The sequence below is a fragment of the Physcomitrium patens genome, chromosome 16 (assembly GCF_059467195.1).
Source record: "Physcomitrium patens ecotype Gransden chromosome 16, ASM5946719v1, whole genome shotgun sequence".
Classification (NCBI taxonomy): Eukaryota; Viridiplantae; Streptophyta; class Bryopsida; order Funariales; family Funariaceae; genus Physcomitrium; species Physcomitrium patens.
Genome location: NC_143425.1, coordinates 8,827,040 through 8,844,953, shown reverse-complemented (window position 1 = coordinate 8,844,953; position 17,914 = coordinate 8,827,040). Strand labels below are relative to the sequence as shown.

Below are 17,914 nucleotides of genomic sequence, written 5' to 3'. Positions count from 1 at the left end.
CAGGAGTCCTTGCATAAGGGTCTTGATTTTTTGCAGGATTCTGACGAAGACTTTTTTTTTGTTGAGGGAATTCCATGGGACGACAGAAGGTCTGTCACAAGATCGTGTCTGCAGTGAGGAAATCGGTGGAGTTGTTTGGTGATTTCTACAGAGACTCATGTTTTCGATTAACTTCTGGAAAGCAAATCTTAGGATGAGTTTCACAGGGATTCGGGGGGGGGGGGGGGGGGGGGGGGAGGACGACAATGTCAGGGAAAGACAATTGTTCGAAGGGTGAAAAATTGGCGAAGGGTGTGATATCCAGGCACAAGTGACTTAGCGGAGCAACTCCGGAGCAACCAGTTGCAATACTGCAAATTTTCCAGAGTTCGTCACCTTGCCCTGAATTAACGAAGCCCTGTATTAACGAAGCTTTTTCTGTCCCCTTTACTTGTTTGAAAATTTAGGAACGTTCCTCATGTCTCTGGAGGACATGTTACAGGATGACAACAGTGGTCCTTTGTGTGGAATTTGCCAGGGAATCAATGATCAAGTCAACAGTATTGAGGAATTAAAGTATCTTATTTGACATAGCCTGATTTTGACATGCTGTCTGTCCAGGTATTCATGTTGTCTGCAGGATAAGGTTGGTCTCTGTGCATAGTTGGTTAAAGTATCCTACATTTGTCGCATCGTGCTTTATGGAGCGAGTCTGGCCCTTTGCATCACTCGTGGTGGTAGCCAAGCTGCACAAATCTTTACCTCCTGTTGCTGTGGTCAGCTGTGTTGGCCTGGTACTTTTGTCATCCTGACTATCGACTCTTATGAAGTGCTGAGTGTATGATTTGCATGTGTGGGTCTGCCTTCTGTGGTAGCTAGTTTTCCTCCTCCGTTGTAGAGCACACCTGGCGCTTTACCTGGCCTGCTATCATAGTCGTGATGCACCATACCTTCCTTCCTGTTGCTGTGGTCAGAGCCCTGACCCAGGTAGGTTCTCAAACCGCTTGATTCCTGCGATTTGCAAAAGTTGTGGTTGCGAGCTGTATTGCCAGCTTTGACGGGTGGAGACACGATCACGATCTCGGTAATTGTAGCAACCGGATCGGTTATTTGCGATGTGGAAGTAAATTGATGTATCTCACGAACAGTTGGCAGCTTGAAATATTTGCGACAGGCCCGTGGGCGGGAGCATTGGTAGGTACCATGCCTCGAGTGGATGTCTTTAAATACCTCGGCATTGAGCAAGTAGGAGAGGATTGGATTGTGTTAATTTGTGTATTCTCTGCATTTGATTTGTCACTAATTGCGTGAAGATACATTCGGGATTTTCACGCATTTAGGTCTGTTATTACGATTGTAACTCGGTTCAACAATTTTTGGTGTCACATCGCAGACACTTTCTATGTTCGCTTCAGCAGGGGTGACCATTTATGCACTTGGTGGTGCAGCGCCGGGCTCGTTGTATAAGTCATGATGCGAAAATGGTAGGATTCGTTTCCAGCATGGCAGCATTCCAACCCTGTTTTTACATAAGTCAGAAGCTCATGTGTCATCACGGTTTCTCTGCATTACAAAAGAATGTGCAAGCTGCAAACTCTTTGACCTCCCTGGTTTTCGAAAATCTGACCCTCTATCCCAATCTAAATAAAGAAAACAGCCAGGCGCGATTATAACACCTAATAGTGGCTTCAATCTACTGCCCGATGCTTTACTTACGATGCAGTTCACGGTCGAGCATAACATGCACTACGGAACAAGGTGCATGTCTTCCGTAGCACTTATACTGTGCCGGTTATTTCTCGACTAGGCTATTAGACATACGATATAGCAGATACCCAAATTTCTTAAACCGAACTTTCCGAACCGCAACAAAATCTTGTGGGAACAGAAGAAGTACCATTAGCAATTTGAGCAGAACTTCAGTTTGGGGTGGCAATCCTGACCAACGACGCAAAACTACTTTGAAGGTTTAGCAGCGTTATCAGCGGCCTCATGGTGGGTGCTGCGTGGGTTTTTGTGGCACTGATTGTCAAAGCCAATTGGTGATTGAAGGCAGTAATTTCTTCACAACCCGCATTTTAACGATTCAGAGATAGGCAATAAACTCTTCAATTGCTCGCTCTTTACTCCTCGTAATTTCAAAAGCATATAGGTTCTATTTGCTTGAACAAGGGTTTTCCCAGATGGTTTCTAAGTCTCTGTTCGCTTGTATTTATTTGATGTATGGTGGACATGTGATTTTTAGTGACCTGAGAGCAGGTTCGTTCGTAAATGAGTGTTGTGTGGAGATAAAGGCATCGGAGGACAATGGTCCATGTGCATCGACAAGAATCTCATCTGAAGTTTGTACATCTTAGTCGTGAACCATACCTATTATTAACTGTACATGTACAAAAAGCTGTTATTTACAGCAGTTTTTATATTCCGAGAATTGGGAGCTCTGTGTGTCGTTAGTGGCTGGAACGGTTCTTTATCACAACTTGTATAGTCCCACACTGCTATATCACTATTTTAATTATCCCTGACTTATTGTTGCCAGTTTCTACTGTATTTTTGCCATGCCACTACGCATTGGTATAAACACTGACTATGAGTTGGTAAGAAGCTCTTGCGGTCTTACTCGTGGTAGCGGCTGTAAAATCTGGAAGCCTAAATCGGTACATGCACTAAGGATTGCGCACTGCATGGAATATTGTAAGGTGGTCCTTCGAAATAAACCTTTCGGAAGTTGAGATAGTTCATTGTATCGGTGGGGTGGTAGTAGTCGAAAAAGATATGAAGCGGCGGATCGTCGCAGGGAAGGAAAAATGCCGTGCAGATAAACTTGCCGTTAAGCCTACCAACTCCGCAGCAGGCAGTGTTTGAGAAGTTGAAACCTGATGCACAACGAATTCAGGTGAGTCATCACACAACGCCTGGCCATGAACGAGAGTTTTCAACCAATTCTCTGATATGTTTTTCTTCTTCTGTAGAACGAGATAGAACAACTCACCATACATGGCTGGACTGGCAATGGGTTCCGTGAGAATATCATACAAATTTCTGTAGACAAGGTGGAAATCCTTGAGCTTTTCTCTTTTCTCAAGGAGCATAGTCATGAGAGCGGCGTTGTATTGCTTGCTAACGTCATTAAGAAACCCAATGCATTCCCCAGTCAAGTTGTACTTGGCAATTTGCGAGGGACAACACCCCAGCGGTGACAATCCGGTGACCACTACCTTGCGGGCGCCAAATTCATACAAAACCTAGCTCACACGGATACGCGAAACATCAAACTCATGGTTTCTGAGACGACAACAAAACATGCCAGGGAATACTGGCAAGGATTCCATTTGTACCTGTAATTGACTGGACACGGTCCACACAAGAAGCTGTATAAGCTATTGGGTTGATAAACCGTGTGGGGTAGTGGGGATAAGGAAGTAGTAACCATTGACAACATCGTTACTTCCAGAAGTAATGCAGAAGAGAGATTTCCGAAAGTAGTCTTTGCCAGCTTTCCTACCGAGCATTTTATAGACTTCTGGTTGCGTTTGATCCCGGAAATATTCCAATTGTTTCCACAATGGGATGAGCTCCCCGTCACAGCCTCACATGTCTATCAATGCATGAACTGCGAGTGATAAATCCTAGTGCTACGTAAGTCCTTCATATAATCTCCAGGAAGTATGTGGGTATTGCAAATCGTATGGCATCCTAGTTTTAGTTTCCTTGCACAGGTGACTTACAAAGAACAGGCCTGTGGAATTTAGAATGCCTGAGCCAGCAGAGGCGTAGTTCACTCCTTGTAGTAGTTTTAATCCTTTGGTTTCCGAATCCATGGAAGGTGGTATGAGAGGCAATCCCAATTCCGCCGCTGCATCAAACCATAAAATACTGTGTATGTCCCAAGTCTTAGAAGATAATCGCAAGCTGCACCCCTAGTTGAGTTCAGAACGTGATGATCGACAACTTGCCCAAATAATCCATAGCAGTTCGTCCGTTTGTAAATCACCCAGTGGCAATGTGCGTGTCGATCTCACGGCCGTAAGGCGGGTAGTTAGATTTGGCAAGGGAGATGAGGTGATTGTTGTTGCAAGGATCAGAAACGGAGTATTCGAAGATGAAGAGTTACAGAACCAGGGGCTCTTTTCTGGTGATCGCCAAAGTGGGATAAGAGAATCCTCCCGCTACCCTAAGCAGAATACTCAACCAGACAACTCAATGTCCTAAATGTCTGCTGATCACATTCCTCATGTTGGGCGGTCTTGAATCTATCGCATCTGCATGTTTTTTTGAAGAATTCGACATACAAACCACTTAATACTCAACTCGTAGAGCCATGCAGGCCCTTAAGTAGTTCAGCTTATGAATCTCCGCTGTGAGCAGCTTATCAGCTTGAGACATGCGATTTCTGTGTCCACATGCCAAATCCAGCTTCAAGCACCGCAATCTACTGGGACCATACATGCCTTGAAGTGCACCTCAATTGAATACTGCTTCAGTTTCACTGTGAAGTGAAAGCCTATTACTACAATTCACCAGTTTTTTTTGTGAAACATGAAGTCCATCTCAACATGTGGTAGACATCTGCCGCTGTAGAAATCGTTGACGATGTACGCTGGGAAACATACACGGAATTACAGGTTTTTTAGTCGGAGTTTATTTTAAGAGCTAATGTTTACAATTCACCAGAATACAAACGTGGAAGCCACGGCAGAACGAGCAAGACACCCAGCATGTGTGAGACTGCATAGTCAAGCATTAAGTGTACTCCAGACTTCAGAGTCCTCTTCGATAAATAACCTGAATGAGGAGATTAAAACACCACTCAATTAATCCCTAAAGTCTATTCACAAGTTTCGTATGAATGCCTTTTTTCTCAATGAAGGTGTCAGCCTGAGGCTCGCTACCATAGATCGGCAGTTTATCCATAGTCAGTAGATCAACGATCCACGGCCGGAGCCCAGTAAAGCTCAGCTACGTAGAATTCTCATTACCTTTACGTTGCATTTGTGCGCCGAACTCCCTCATGCAAAAACCTCAATCAAGTTTTATCCCTTATTCCGCTTGGCTTGTCTACAACGTCTGAAACAGATCTAACGAGGGTTCTTTCTCATGCCCTGACTTTGGTTTCTGCTATGGGCTCAGCTTACTGTGAGAACGCAACAAAAGGCATTGAAATTCTAGTATTCTTTATCAAACACTCACATGCAAGAAACCAAAGCCTGCACACGACTTCTACAAGTGATACGAGGGGTTGAGTTCAGACGCACCCGACGAAACCACTTCTTTCTCCGATTGTCAGCTTTCTCTGCTGATGAACGGAAGACATCTATAATATACAGGAGAAGATCGCCAGTCAATACTTTTGTTGGTGGATGGTATTGGTGCTTGAGTTTGGAAGACAGATTTACCAAGAATACACAAAGACACGTTTTATGTGTGTGAGAGTAAGTTTACTTACATACGACACGTGCCATGATGTGTGAGGCAAATTCCAGACTAAGACTTGCCCTCTTAAAGCTAATGCTGTGTAACGCCGGAATAATCTAACCCACAAGCCTAATAGGAAAACCTTGAGGAACCTTTTTCTTATGTACAATTGCTTATAGCAAAAAAAAAGGTACAAATAGTATCGAAACTAAATATTGTGATGTAGCTACACTGAACTGAAACAAAGCCGATTCATTCGCAATCTAGAAACCTATCTTCAGAACCTCACAGGTGGCCAGCATCATTGAAGCTCTGCAGTGCAGTTGAATGGTGTACGCTGACTTGATGATTGGTTAGCCAGTGCAGGAACCAACTCCCCTCGTCCCAGATCCTTAGTTGTAATTTTCCTCGGTAAACTTGGGCCTTCCCATACTACTCTCCATTACAGAGCTGAGCATTTTTTGACCTTCAAATTGGGACAAATCTGCTGTCAGACGTCCAATTTGATGCTGCAATGAAGCAACGGAGGTATCACTCTGAGTCTGTGATTGTACCCTGGCTTTCCCGCCCTTTTTAGAAGCAATACCCTGTTTCAACTCCAGTCTGTAAAGAGCACAGTCAGTGCAAGATGCGAGCTCATATTCATATAAATGCCATTCATTACGTCCCTCAGGCTGCGGATCCATGTAGTACGAGCGCTTCAATCCTCCAAGGTCTTTCATCACTTCACTTGTTTCCTTGACTCATGCCAGCCACGTCCTTCATAATCAGGTAGTGATCGCTGCTTCCGTCTTCCACTCTCAAAAGCACGCCGAGGTTTGTCAAAAAATAGCCATTCTCGCAGGGTCTCACCAGGGTGGACAGCTACATCGAAAAGATCTGCAATATGAAATTGTTACAAGCGTAACAGTACAGTCGCAAATAATACCAAGATCACATACACAGATTATCTACGAAGAATGAGGACTGTGACCAACGTCAAATTACAAATCATTATACATAATCCTAATGAAACACAAACACCACTGCCAAAAAAGCAAGAGAGTAATTGACTGCAATGAGGCCCCACTCTTAATGCCATCCAACTTCTCGATCAGAGAATGATGCTACTAATGACACCAGCTGAGACTTGGACTTACTCAGAGTCATGTCAAACAAGACATAATTCACAAACCTCTCATACAAATATACAACTGAGGTACTACAACTTTGCACCCAAGTGAACAAAAGCTTTACTGGAGGCATCCCTGGAGCACCTTCTTTAATAGCCAGATCCTCGTGGAAATGACTGCAATAGTGAGCGCGTCCATTAGGACCTACAGCAGGCCTAGGACAATCCCATAGAGCGCACTTCGGGTATAAAAAAGCTGCTGAAGGAGGTATGATTGGTCTGGAACTGTAATCAGACATTGAATGAGCAGTAAGTTTTTCTGCGGCTCAAGCGGAGCTTGAAGGACTTCATCATATCGTCCTGCACTTGCTCCCGCTTCAAGGTTAGATTGAGGATTTTCTTGAAGGATCTGCTCTATCCTCGCAAAAGCTTCCAAGCCTACAGCTTCCTACAACACAACATATACACTAGATTGATAAATTCGAGGCTAAGATAATAAAGAAAAAAACTTGTGGCGGGGATCTTTCAAATGACGATCTACATGCTTTGGGTAGAACAAGACTTCAAATTGAAAGTCTGATTTGATGTCTAGCATTACCTGGTAAGGAGCAGGACTCGGAGGATGACGATTGTACGACTGCTGTTCCAATTCTGATGTCATCGGAGCTGCCTTGCTGGTCGCATCATCATCCTCATCCTTCAGCGAGAACTGTAACAAGCGCTCCATGTCGGAGGAAAGTTCTGACGAGCTAGGGTTTGCACTTTGCTGCACAAAAGAAATAGGGTTTACAGTTCACTTTTTGCTAGAGATCGCAACAATCGCTGGAGGTTCGAGTATCGGCTATAGCCTGCAACGATTGTCATGAATAGGGGGCAGATATAACACCGGATGCTTGCAGCGAATTACATCAGACCAACATAGAGCCTCGGAAGAGCAGTTCGAATAATCAAACTGAATTCCATGCATACGACTTAAGGCTCCGTGCATGCTAGGGATCGTAATGAGACTATCAAGCATAAACTTACCAGCAGGGAATTAGCAGGGGAAGCCTCCCGCAATTCAGCTTTCCACTCCCTCAACATCTGCTGCATCTGCTCCTATAAAATCGCCACATCCTCCACTCGACCCTCTCGGCGAGCCTGCTGCAATTCGGAGACCATGCCCTGCAAGTCATCCACCCTGTTGTTCGTTTTCATCCTTAAGTGATGGGAGCTTCTGCTGGCCTTCTGCTTCGTTGCTGTCACGTACAAGCAAATCAGTTACCGCCCAAGCTCACAATCGATCCAAACAACCCAAAATCATAATGTGGCACACAATTCTTCCCGACAACTTCCAGATTCACTGCAAGATCATCTCCACCCATCTATCGACCACATCACTCGCACAGAAATCCATCACACACTCTCTCGCACTCGCTCTCTACTTGCTACAACACCACGATCGGCTGCATTGGCAACACCACCACGCCCTTCTCCCCTTGCAACAACTCTTAAACCGACAACCAACAAAAGATACATGGCCCATCTGGCAGACATCCAAGAAGAATCGAGGTTTCAAGCGCTGAAATGCAAAGATTCTGACCCATAGCTACACGGATTGCAACTAGAGCCCCCTGTCTCAGCACAGGCTTCATTCACAATGTTTTCACGAGGCATTCAAATCCACGTGGCGGATGACGTTGCAGCTCACATTCCCACCACCGCATGCTCTTTCCATTGCCCTTTCAATCCTGTGAGTGCTGAGTTCGCACTATACCCCAATTACAGAACACCAAATATTTAAATCCGTTGTTGTTGTGGAAACAGTGCATGCTTATGTGAAATGGTAGAAGATGAGAGTACTAGAGTACAAACAAGCCTCCGAAAGGGCATATGGAACAAGAACAAGCAGTTGTAATGAATTTTGTGAGAGAAAATGTTTTCTTGCCTAGAGGGGTAGAAGCTAACTCTCACTTTGGCTATCCTTCGCAGTATCTGGAATTGAAGCATGAAGTTTCCACTACTATAAATATATAAATATATATATATACACACACACATACTGAAGCACTGGTGGCTTATGGCGCAGCCTCCAGCACAGTATTGAATGAAATGCTCGATGTTCATAGGAAGAGCGGCCGGTGATACGCTAACACCGCTGCCGAGGAAAATAATACAACATTCATGCTCGTGCAAGCTTTTTGCATTAACGTGAAGATTTTGCTTCGTAGGTTCTAGCAGGAAGATGTGCAAGATTTTTGAACATGCATAGGGCATAGATCAGCATATCGATATTCCAATATCCACAGTCTGAGAAGCAGATGTGTGCACAGAGTTGAGAGGTTTGAGTGAACAGAATTGAGGTGCTCGAAGCGGTCGCAGGAGGTTTTAGGAGCACATTGCGATGCCTCTCAGTTGCGGCCAATTCATGAAAGTGGCGCGACGGATCGTTTTGCTTTCGCACAAGCTCTCTACCCAATTTGACTGCTGGACCGACTGCAATGCATACCATGCTTCACTTCTGTTGTGCTCTTGTTGTCTGCTGGCTTTATGCTCACCTTGTCTGATACGCACCGCATAAATGTCATCGAGAGTTTCTGGAGCAGTGCCCTATTCCAACAGCCCCATCACAACAGATAAGACCCGTAGTTCTCCAAATGCTTCTCACAGATAGAATTTGAAGATTACTTCTGTACAGAGACGATACGAACCAAAGTATCATTTCAGGTTGGAGTTCTGTCAACTTTCAACTGTAGCAGGAATATCCTGCACGTATGGACAATTTGTGGTTTTCGAGGCACTTGCTCCCACTTGGCTCTCACTTCGTACTTGATGGTTCCGTTCATGAGGACAGTGGTGGTGAACGGACGATCGAACTGCAAGAATTAGGGGTGCAACGAAGAGGTGACATGGCAGAAGGCGTTGTGCGTTGGAAGACCAATTGGGTGCAGGATAGCGAGGACGAGGGGCTCACGATGCGTATCACAGTTTCCTCTGGAGCGAGGTTTGTCGTGTCAGCAATATGGAATGTGGGGTTTAGAATGGCCATACAGATTTTTAAGAAAAGCGGATAAAGTGACCCTGAGCGTTTGCTCCACCAACCCAAGAGCGCATACTCTGTAGCATGTGTGGCAGCATGCAAGAAGTGGCCAAATTCGGAGGAAGAAAAAGTTCGAAATATGTCTAGTAGGGGTGCATTTACAATTGTTGACTACAAGGCGGGCCAATCTCCATCAGCATCGTCGCTTTTTCCCGAAAAGTTCTCGAGAGTTTATGGTTTGCTGCAAGGGTGATGGTACCACTTCTGTCTTCATGGTAAGAATCAAAACTTTAGGTAATTGCAGCTGGTGCTAGATGCTTGGAATTGCAAGAGCGAGAAGGGACGACTTTAGTCGCGGAGAGAAGTAGCAGGGAATTAATTGTTCGGAGCACGACATCGTCACACTTTGTAAGGTATTGGTCTTCTTCACATGTTCTTGCGGGTAGATGTCTTAGATGATTGAAACTGGGCGCCAAGCGCAAGATCCCAACAGAGTGTCCTTTTGTGGCTTATTTGTGCGAGTGTGCAGCATTGCAAAGCTGTGGCGGTGAATGTTCTGGAGCGGAGGTAGACGCTCTTGATGGGTTGGGAGAGAACGTGGATGCTAGACTCTGGCAGTACTGTAGCAATTTTATGCCTCTACACTCATCTTCGTCGCTCCAATTATGGATCAGTTCGCCTTTGCATTTCTCTGCCCAGAAATAAATTCTGTCGAGATGCCCTAAGTAGATTTCAGATTTCAGACGTTGGGTTGATGTTTGACGGGTTCTGAGTTTACATTTTAGTGTCGGCAGATTGAACACCTTCCACATCAAGATGGAAAGTGCCGAATTCTCAAATCTTTTCAGAAAGTCAAAGCATTTTCGCTTCGCAAACCTCAGCTCTTTTTCAATTCCTCTGCTTGAGAACGCCGTCCCCTTACGTTCCTGGTGATGATGCTTGTCACGAAATGATCTAGTGGGTAGCATTCGGTACGTTAATTGTAGAAAGCAAAGTAAGCGGGTGACAATTCGCGCAGGACAGGCTCCTGCTAAACATACCCAGTTCTGGAGTCTCGATTTGTGGACCCATGTTGGAGAATGATCAGTGGTCTCTTCCATCGCAGGGACAGTGGAGGACCATCACGAATACTGGACGAATTTCGAGTGCGAGTCATGGCCAAGAACGCTGTTGCAGGCGTTTCTAACTCGCAGTGTGGAATGATAATTAAACCTTCTGCGTCAATGAGGGCAACACGTGAAACTCTCCGATGGAGCAACATCGTATCCAACAAAACTTGCACATCATTCCGTCGTTTAACCGTGAAAATTCATGCGATGGGAAGATTAAATGTTCATTGTGTTGAGACCTCCCATCCCTGCAGACCAAGGCTCATGTCTGCCCCTTTCGGAGGAAGATTGCCCACTTTTCAAATTCGCGCATCACATGGCGAGAATGTCTTGCCTCCTCCAGCTCTGTCAGGTGACAATGGCGTGGCCACTCTCGATTCTCTTCTGGATGGTTCCTCCAGCGAGAATAAGACAATCCCTGATAAGATCGACGATCGCAGTGACCGTTGGGAGGCGATTATCGAGCGGGTATGTGCAATTTGTGACCCAGCAGTGCTCCTGAGAAATCGTTTCAACACCTGTTCTGTTTTTTGCAAGGTGGATTATCACTATTTTTATCATTGTTCTTGTTTCACAGTAGGATGCTTCATGTTAATGTTGTGCTTAGTTTAGTTTTTCACGCTGGTATGTTTGGATTGCAGGTGATTTTCAACTGTCGGTTCTTCACACTCATGGCAGTTGTGGGATCTCTGGTCGGTTCAGTGCTGTGTTTCTTGAAGGTATGGCCGGGACCAAGTCTTTGATCTGCAATTATTAAGAGAATGGTTGTATTTTGGTTATCAACTTAGGGATGTTATGTAAATTTTGATTGGACTCACTCAATAGGCATTAGATTTGGATGAAGTAGTCTTGCATTTTAGTTCAAATTTAGATTGGTTGAGATCTTGACTTCTTGTGTTTCTTTGGATCAGGGCACCTTGTTTGTGACACAGTCCTTCGTGGAATATTTTCAAGCAGCATGGCAAGGTCTTAGTACCAGTAAAGTTGTGTTTCTCCTCGTGGAAGCTGTTGGTAGGCCATTTATCCTTTTATCTTGAATTCCATGTTCAAACTCTGCAGTGGATGTATGGTTGGGAAACGTGGGGTCGTATCAATTGTGGACTTGGACCAGGAGAAACAAGTATGTGAGGGCAGAGGTAAGAGCAAGTTTGTCTCCTTGATATTTCTCAGTACTTCTGAATGTTATTCCTGTGAGTAATTGTTGGCATGGTGATGACGGGTTTTCAGATGTATACTTAATGGGAACTGTGATGCTCATATTTGGTATGGGACTTTATGAGCTTTTTGTGGACACGTTGGAGGTGTCTGGCGCTGAGTGTGAGGAAGTACGAGAACCCGCATGTGGTTCAAATCTGTTTGGCCTCTTTCAAATGAAGGTAAGATGACCTGCAACCATCCGCGGTTGAAGAGTTTTCCACCATCACAATGGCTATGTATTTGGGGCTTTCTTCATGCTGTTTTTGAGTTGACACGGCTCTCGTGCTGCATGCAGGAGCGGCCAAAGTGGCTTGAAATCAGGTCGCTGGACGAGTTAAAGACTAAGCTTGGGCACGTGATAGTGATGATTTTGCTGGTTGGAATGTTCGAAAAAAGTAAGAAGGTGCCGATCAACAATGGGCTTGATCTGCTCTGTTTTTCTGCTTCCATTCTCCTCTCCTCTGGCTGTCTCTTTCTGCTATCTAAACTTCACAGCACTCACAGCGGCGCCCATTAAGGTCCAGATTCTGGAGCAATTTTTTCATGTAGGGAACTATACAACCAATCAATTGCATCTTACGTGATGACTGACAACCTGTAATTATGATTTTCATTTGTACACTTCTAGAGGCTTCTTTGTTTTACTTCCAGATTACAGCCCTCAACTAAGTTTGTTATTCGACTTAAGTTTTTACTGGATGTAAATACCCATTTGTGTATCATACTAAATGGTTTTATCTGCATTACCAGACAAAATTCCATGATTTGCATTGGAAATGTTCCATTGCCGAAATTTCTGCTACTCAATCAGTTTGATTCAGTTGAAGAAGCGTTATGAGATCATGCAGAAAACGAATTTGATCTAAGCAGTTTTCTCAAAGATATCTGTAAAATGATTACAGAAGGCATCATACAAGTAGTGAAACGATTTTATCTTTTTGAATCTATCCTAGTTATCTACCAAATGTGGGTGCATTATAACAAACAAATCAGAGATGTATCACTTAACTACATAGGGATTGGTTATAGAAATGAGATTGTGAAGATTTGGCTTCTATTAAAGTGTATAATAAAATATGGGTAGATCAATCAAGTTCATTAATATTTGTTTATTTTACAGGAATAAACCAATAAGCGTTCATGGAAAGTTCATTTAAAGTGTTCATGGAAACACATAGAATAATAAATTTTAAATCTATGAAAATCTACTTTTTCTAGTATTATGTTTGGTTCTTTTAATAAACAATGAATTAGAAGCTTTCAAAAATATGTTTGAAATCGATTCTAAATTCTACACAATGGACTTCAAGTCATTCAAATATATCATGTTCATGCACTTCAATGTATTTTCCTTCAATAGCACCATTTTCTTAACATGTAAATATATGATTTTTAGTACATGATTTAAATACTATAAGTAAAATAAAATAAAATTTTATAAGAAAAATTAGCAAATTTATGTGCTATAAAATATTTTATGCAAATTTTATTTTTAAAATAACAACAAGACTTAAAACAAGGTATTTGTTTTTATTAACAATCTCTAAATGTATTTTAGATTTGTATGTCTGTAGAATTATGTTTTACTTAACATGTTTATTGAATCTAAAAATACTCACTACAAATTAAAAAAAAAATAATGATTAATAAATATTTTCTTTTTAAATGTATATATATCTAAGTCCTTTCACTTGATACCTAGTTTTCCTAGAAACTAATGTTTGAAATCAATTTTTTTTATAGTTAAGATTTAAATTAAGATTTTTTTAGAATTATTTTTTAAACTTATATCATACAAAATTCTCCTCTTTAACAATAAATGTTATTTCTTACAAGAAGAAGAATTAATTATTAGAGGTTATTAATTATGTGGTGTTTGTTAATTATTAGAGGTTATCAATTATGTGGCATTTGTTAATTAGCTTTGTCGATTGATAAAAGTTAGTGAAAATCAATTTATTAGGCACCAAAGAATGGAGTTGATTTTTAAAATTTTGATTAGTTATTAGAAATTATTAGTTTTTAGAATATTAATTAACAAGGGGGATTATGAATATATATATATATATATATATATAAAAAGCGAGCGAGAGAATTATTTCAAGAAAATTTAGTCTTTATGCATAAAAATACATATATATATATATATAGATAATACCACTACAAGTTCAGTACCAAAAAACTAAGAGAACAAGCAAGCAAGATAGTTTTGAACACATCAAGTCCTTAATTAGAGTCTCAACACAATGCCCTCTAGAACTTAAATGTAAATAATATTTAATTTTTTTTATTTTTTATGTATAAATACATCATATAAAAAATTAAAAAATCATCAAACACATGCACTAATGAACTCTATCCTACAGAAATCTCACAACCAAAAGCACAAGTTCACTCAGATTAATTTAGATTCAAAGCACATACTTGCTCAACATGTTAAATCAACTCAAATCCCAACTCCAAAACCCAATTACCACACAGTTTCCAAACCTTAATTTTATCCTATGAAAACCTTAACTCACTTCCATAAACCCCGTATTTGACAACTCATGCAGAGACTCCAACTTGTCCCAAACATCACACGTTCCCCTCCAAGTAACTAATCCTCAAATTAAGAACCAACTAATCCACTCACTAACTAAACATCTGTGTGTGGGATTAGCAACTGTATTCCATGGCAATGGCGAAGAAGGAAGTCCCTTGAGCCTCGTCTCCTCACGCCGAAGCATCGCAAAGCCATCGTTGTAGCAGCAGCTGCTTCAGCAGAGTCGAGGATTCGAGATGGGGATGTTGCGAGGTTGCTGATTTCGCCGCTGGGTTTTGGAACTGGGCGAGAGGGGCTATAGCATTAGAGCAGTTGGATGGGCGCCGCGTTGCCAAGGAGGGTTGTGTGACAGAAGCGAGAGGCGCGGCGTTGCCGAGCTGTGCCGGTAGACAAGAGCTGAAAATTGTTGCCGAGAAGAAGAGCCATGCTGGTGAAGGTGATTTTATTCCAATCGAAGTCGTTTTCATGGGGGAGGGGCATGGCGTGAATTTGTATTGGGTTCGTGAATTGGCTGGGTGTGCGTGTGCGTTTGAGGTAGGTTGCATCCATTGAAGAGAATCTGCGGCGCGTAATCTGAAATCTTGCGGAAGTGTTCGTGTTCTTCACAATGTCATGGGCATGGCTAATCTCAATTCTCTCTCTCGCTCTCGATCTTTGCTTTCAGGAAGCTCTTGGCATCTTTATTCTGTAAAGCTGGCTGCAGGAAGGTAACCCTTGGATATTCGTGCGTGTGCTAATGTGCTTGGTACAGCTTAAATTTATTTTTTTGCCTTCAACTTCTTTTGTCGGTGGGACTTTGCTGAAGCTTTTGAGATTGGATGGCAGATGCAGACATTGGGACTGAAACATAATCAAGAAAGAAAAAAGTTGGAATTCGCAGTGTTTGTTCTACGTGCCAGGCCACACAAACATATTTCGTATAAAATCGTTTCTTCTGAAGGAGTCTGAACGAATCAATCACAACGTTTCAAACAAATTAGTCAGAAGTCTCAATCTGTTGAATGATTTGGCCTGTTGCAGCGGCAGGCTTCCTCGTGGAAGCTGGCAAGACTGCATGGGATGCGAGCACAAATCTCATTCCTGTACGTGCATCTCAACTTGACCATGACCATCGGAAAACTTTCCTCTGCCATGGGAGTTCGACACAGGATCTAGAATGAAGTGGTCTTAGTTATTACCTTGCAGTAATAGAATTGAACCTAATATGAAAAGTAAGGTACAATTTATTAATCTGTATGAACATGACTAGAGTTGGAGAAGAATTGAGTGTTCGCTCTCGAGGCCTTGCAGGAGAGTGTACCCAGAGGAGTGGCTCGTATTACTGTCGGAGTTGTGGGCGTATCTTTGATTATTCATGCTTTAAGAGCATTCTTCTCAACGGCCCTCTTTATCATGGTATGATCTTGATCCTGATCACCATGAAAGGCTGAATCATGACGATTTACTCTGCGTAACTTTATTGTTCCCTGTATTATATTGCCGTTGCGTACTCTCTGTTCTCTGTTCGAATAAGAATACAACCTTCTCAGAAGTTCTTGACTGTAAACTGCGAATGAAAGCCTTTTTTGTGGAAGTGCATCGGACTGGTTTGTGACAACGCATTAAATCAATGCATTGTAAGCGAATTACTTTTCTAGCAGATGTATTCTAGTGCCGGTCATGGTCACTTGAGAGAATTCCATTTCTTGCTCTGAGATTAGATATAGAACCATCTTTTCTTTTCTTTTTCTTTTGCACTCACAGACAAGGAGACTCTTGGATTGGAATTAGATGATTCTTCACTCAAACCCCTGCAAACGTCCAATAACAATCTTGTATTAGTGCTGTGATGGACATCACATTGAAGCTTGAGGTTTTTATCTTAGACTGAGCAATGGGCGCACACACAATTAACAGGTGATCTCGTAACTGAAGCAGGGAATTGCAGGATTCAGTTACTTGGCACCTATACACCTTAACAAAAACAGTGACTCGGGAAGCGCTGGCGGTGTCAAGCCTCCTAATACAGAGGTTTCACTGGAGGAAGCCCGTCGTATAATGGAGACATACAAATAGGATTTTCCACGTTTAACAGTCGGATCAGAGGGCGCCCCTAAGTTTGAGTTGGGGTCCGAACTAGTCACTGTTGACACTCTTTTGCATCGAGCTCACGTTCGTTATACATTTTTTTTTTAATTTCTTAAATTGTTAACTAAGCAGAAGATAAAACCCCATCCTTGCACGAGAATGTCATGCATCCGAATTTCCCCACTGAATCGACTGTAGCTAAAAGTGAATAGATTTTTTTCTACTTTCCACCTCTCCAAGGCTGTAGGGGTAAAGCAGGTCTGGATCACTGCATGTATTTAACCCTGTTAGGATTAGGGTTTCAGAGTATGGCATGCTGCAGTACTCAACTGCTGGGAAGATCCTACTCTCAACCAAGCCACGCTATAGTCAACATTTCCTCTAACGAATCGTGTTCCTTCATTGCAGAAACGTGAAAAAGTTGACATGTGCGAATGGTGTGTACAATGCCAAGTTTTGCAGATTCTGCCAAAGATGGGTATCAATATTGCACGATTCACGATCCAAGGCCGTGAGTCAGATCCAAGCCCGCAACAGAGAAAACCCTGGCACAACATCAACAGAACCCAAAGCAGACGGAGGACATAACCATCATCCTGGTGTGAGCAGTTAATGGAACTGCATGTAGCTCACCTCAAGTGGAGGCAAGTGGGATGCGCAACCAGAGCAGCGCTGTTCATTGGGCTTCCTCAACTTGTGGGTGGCTTAATCTGCCTCAACGACGTGTCAGGAAAAAGACAATCCAACAAACCAACGAAGCAACAAACAAACTCCACCAGGTTTGCTGCGCATCATAGATAACGCACTGATTCGTTTTATTCTTCACAGAACAACCAATGAACCAAAAACAATAAAAATAAAAATAAAATGAAAAGTTGGAAGTATCTGCAGCACACCTTGCCGACGTGATTGGTGTGGGCTAGAGCACAACGTTACCTATGTAAAATGCTTATCGAAACATTTAAGTCAACACTATATATGTGTATGTATATATATATATATATATATATATATCTTTATATCTGGCAGTTTGTTGTTTCTTTTTTTTTAAACGTAGGTTTATCTGAATACTTTTGCAAAAAAAAAAAAAAAAAAAAAAAAAAAGTCAAATATAAGTTAAGCAATTAGGGTGCTGAATTGGTTTTTTCAAAGGACTTTATGTGCTCAATACAATTTGAACATCTACTGACATCTAGTTGGGATTTTTTTCATTTTCTCTTTCTTTTTAAATTTACATGGGCGATGATGTTAGAAAATAATGTAAACAAAGTCGATAAAAGAAGTGGTGTGAAGCAATGAACTGGTGTCAAGTTCAAATTTGATCAAAAACTTTTGCAAATTAACAATTAACATCATTAAAAATATTGTAATTTCTATGAAACATATTATATAAAATGATTAAATATGATAATTATTTTCTAGGAACTATCTTTGTAAAAACCAATTTTGCAGGTTTTGCATACAATAAAAAT

General features: G+C 42.1%; 3 protein-coding genes and 1 pseudogene across 4 annotated transcripts; 2 read left to right on the top strand and 2 right to left on the bottom strand.

Annotated features, from left to right (window-relative positions):
• Window positions 1–2,489: 2,489 nt before the first annotated feature.
• Window positions 2,490–4,992, bottom strand: LOC112293533 (GDSL esterase/lipase 7-like). Its single transcript, XM_073539428.2, has 8 exons — window positions 4,959–4,992; window positions 4,644–4,764; window positions 4,286–4,372; window positions 3,974–4,090; window positions 3,619–3,891; window positions 3,318–3,327; window positions 2,972–3,224; window positions 2,490–2,855 (listed from the first exon to the last, which is right to left on the bottom strand). Exons 1-8 carry the CDS (start codon window positions 4,990–4,992, stop codon window positions 2,629–2,631), a joined length of 1,122 nt encoding a protein of 373 aa, XP_073395529.2. The 3' UTR covers window positions 2,490–2,628.
• A 568-nt stretch (window positions 4,993–5,560) lies between these two features.
• Window positions 5,561–8,276, bottom strand: LOC112293532 (transcription factor VOZ1-like; annotated as a pseudogene). Its single transcript, XR_016507070.1, has 5 exons — window positions 8,088–8,276; window positions 7,532–7,743; window positions 7,104–7,271; window positions 6,651–6,953; window positions 5,561–6,273 (listed from the first exon to the last, which is right to left on the bottom strand). The product of XR_016507070.1 is annotated as a transcription factor VOZ1-like (transcript).
• Window positions 8,277–9,258: 982 nt separating this feature from the next.
• Window positions 9,259–12,573, top strand: LOC112293531 (uncharacterized). Its single transcript, XM_024543060.3, has 7 exons — window positions 9,259–9,513; window positions 9,819–9,937; window positions 10,630–11,101; window positions 11,275–11,352; window positions 11,545–11,644; window positions 11,861–12,009; window positions 12,126–12,573. The coding sequence occupies exons 1-7, from the start codon at window positions 9,259–9,261 to the stop codon at window positions 12,345–12,347; spliced, it is 1,395 nt and encodes a 464-aa protein (XP_024398828.2). The 3' UTR covers window positions 12,348–12,573.
• Window positions 12,574–14,379: 1,806 nt separating this feature from the next.
• On the top strand, window positions 14,380–17,647 carry LOC112293193 (uncharacterized). The gene is made up of 5 exons (XM_073539429.2): window positions 14,380–14,425; window positions 14,536–14,811; window positions 15,396–15,457; window positions 15,666–15,770; window positions 16,851–17,647. The coding sequence occupies exons 1-5, from the start codon at window positions 14,380–14,382 to the stop codon at window positions 17,028–17,030; spliced, it is 669 nt and encodes a 222-aa protein (XP_073395530.1). The 3' UTR covers window positions 17,031–17,647.
• Window positions 17,648–17,914: the final 267 nt, after the last annotated feature.

Coding starts and splice junctions, on each gene's coding strand:
- LOC112293533 (XM_073539428.2), bottom strand. CDS start 4,992: ATGAGGGAGTTCGGCGCACAAATGCAACGTAAAG. Junction 4,373..4,643: donor CGTTTGTATTCTGGTGAATT/GTAAACATTAGC, acceptor ATGTGGACACAG/AAATCGCATGTCTCAAGCTG. Junction 4,091..4,285: donor TGCATGGCTCTACGAGTTGA/GTATTAAGTGGT, acceptor CCTGGTTCTGTA/ACTCTTCATCTTCGAATACT.
- LOC112293531 (XM_024543060.3), top strand. CDS start 9,259: ATGGACAATTTGTGGTTTTCGAGGCACTTGCTCCCACTTGGCTCTCAC. Junction 11,645..11,860: donor TCTCCTCGTGGAAGCTGTTG/GTAGGCCATTTA, acceptor ACGGGTTTTCAG/ATGTATACTTAATGGGAACT. Junction 12,010..12,125: donor TTGGCCTCTTTCAAATGAAG/GTAAGATGACCT, acceptor TGCTGCATGCAG/GAGCGGCCAAAGTGGCTTGA.
- LOC112293193 (XM_073539429.2), top strand. CDS start 14,380: ATGCAGAGACTCCAACTTGTCCCAAACATCACACGTTCCCCTCCAA. Junction 14,426..14,535: donor CATCACACGTTCCCCTCCAA/GTAACTAATCCT, acceptor AAGTCCCTTGAG/CCTCGTCTCCTCACGCCGAA. Junction 15,458..15,665: donor CGAGCACAAATCTCATTCCT/GTACGTGCATCT, acceptor GAGGCCTTGCAG/GAGAGTGTACCCAGAGGAGT.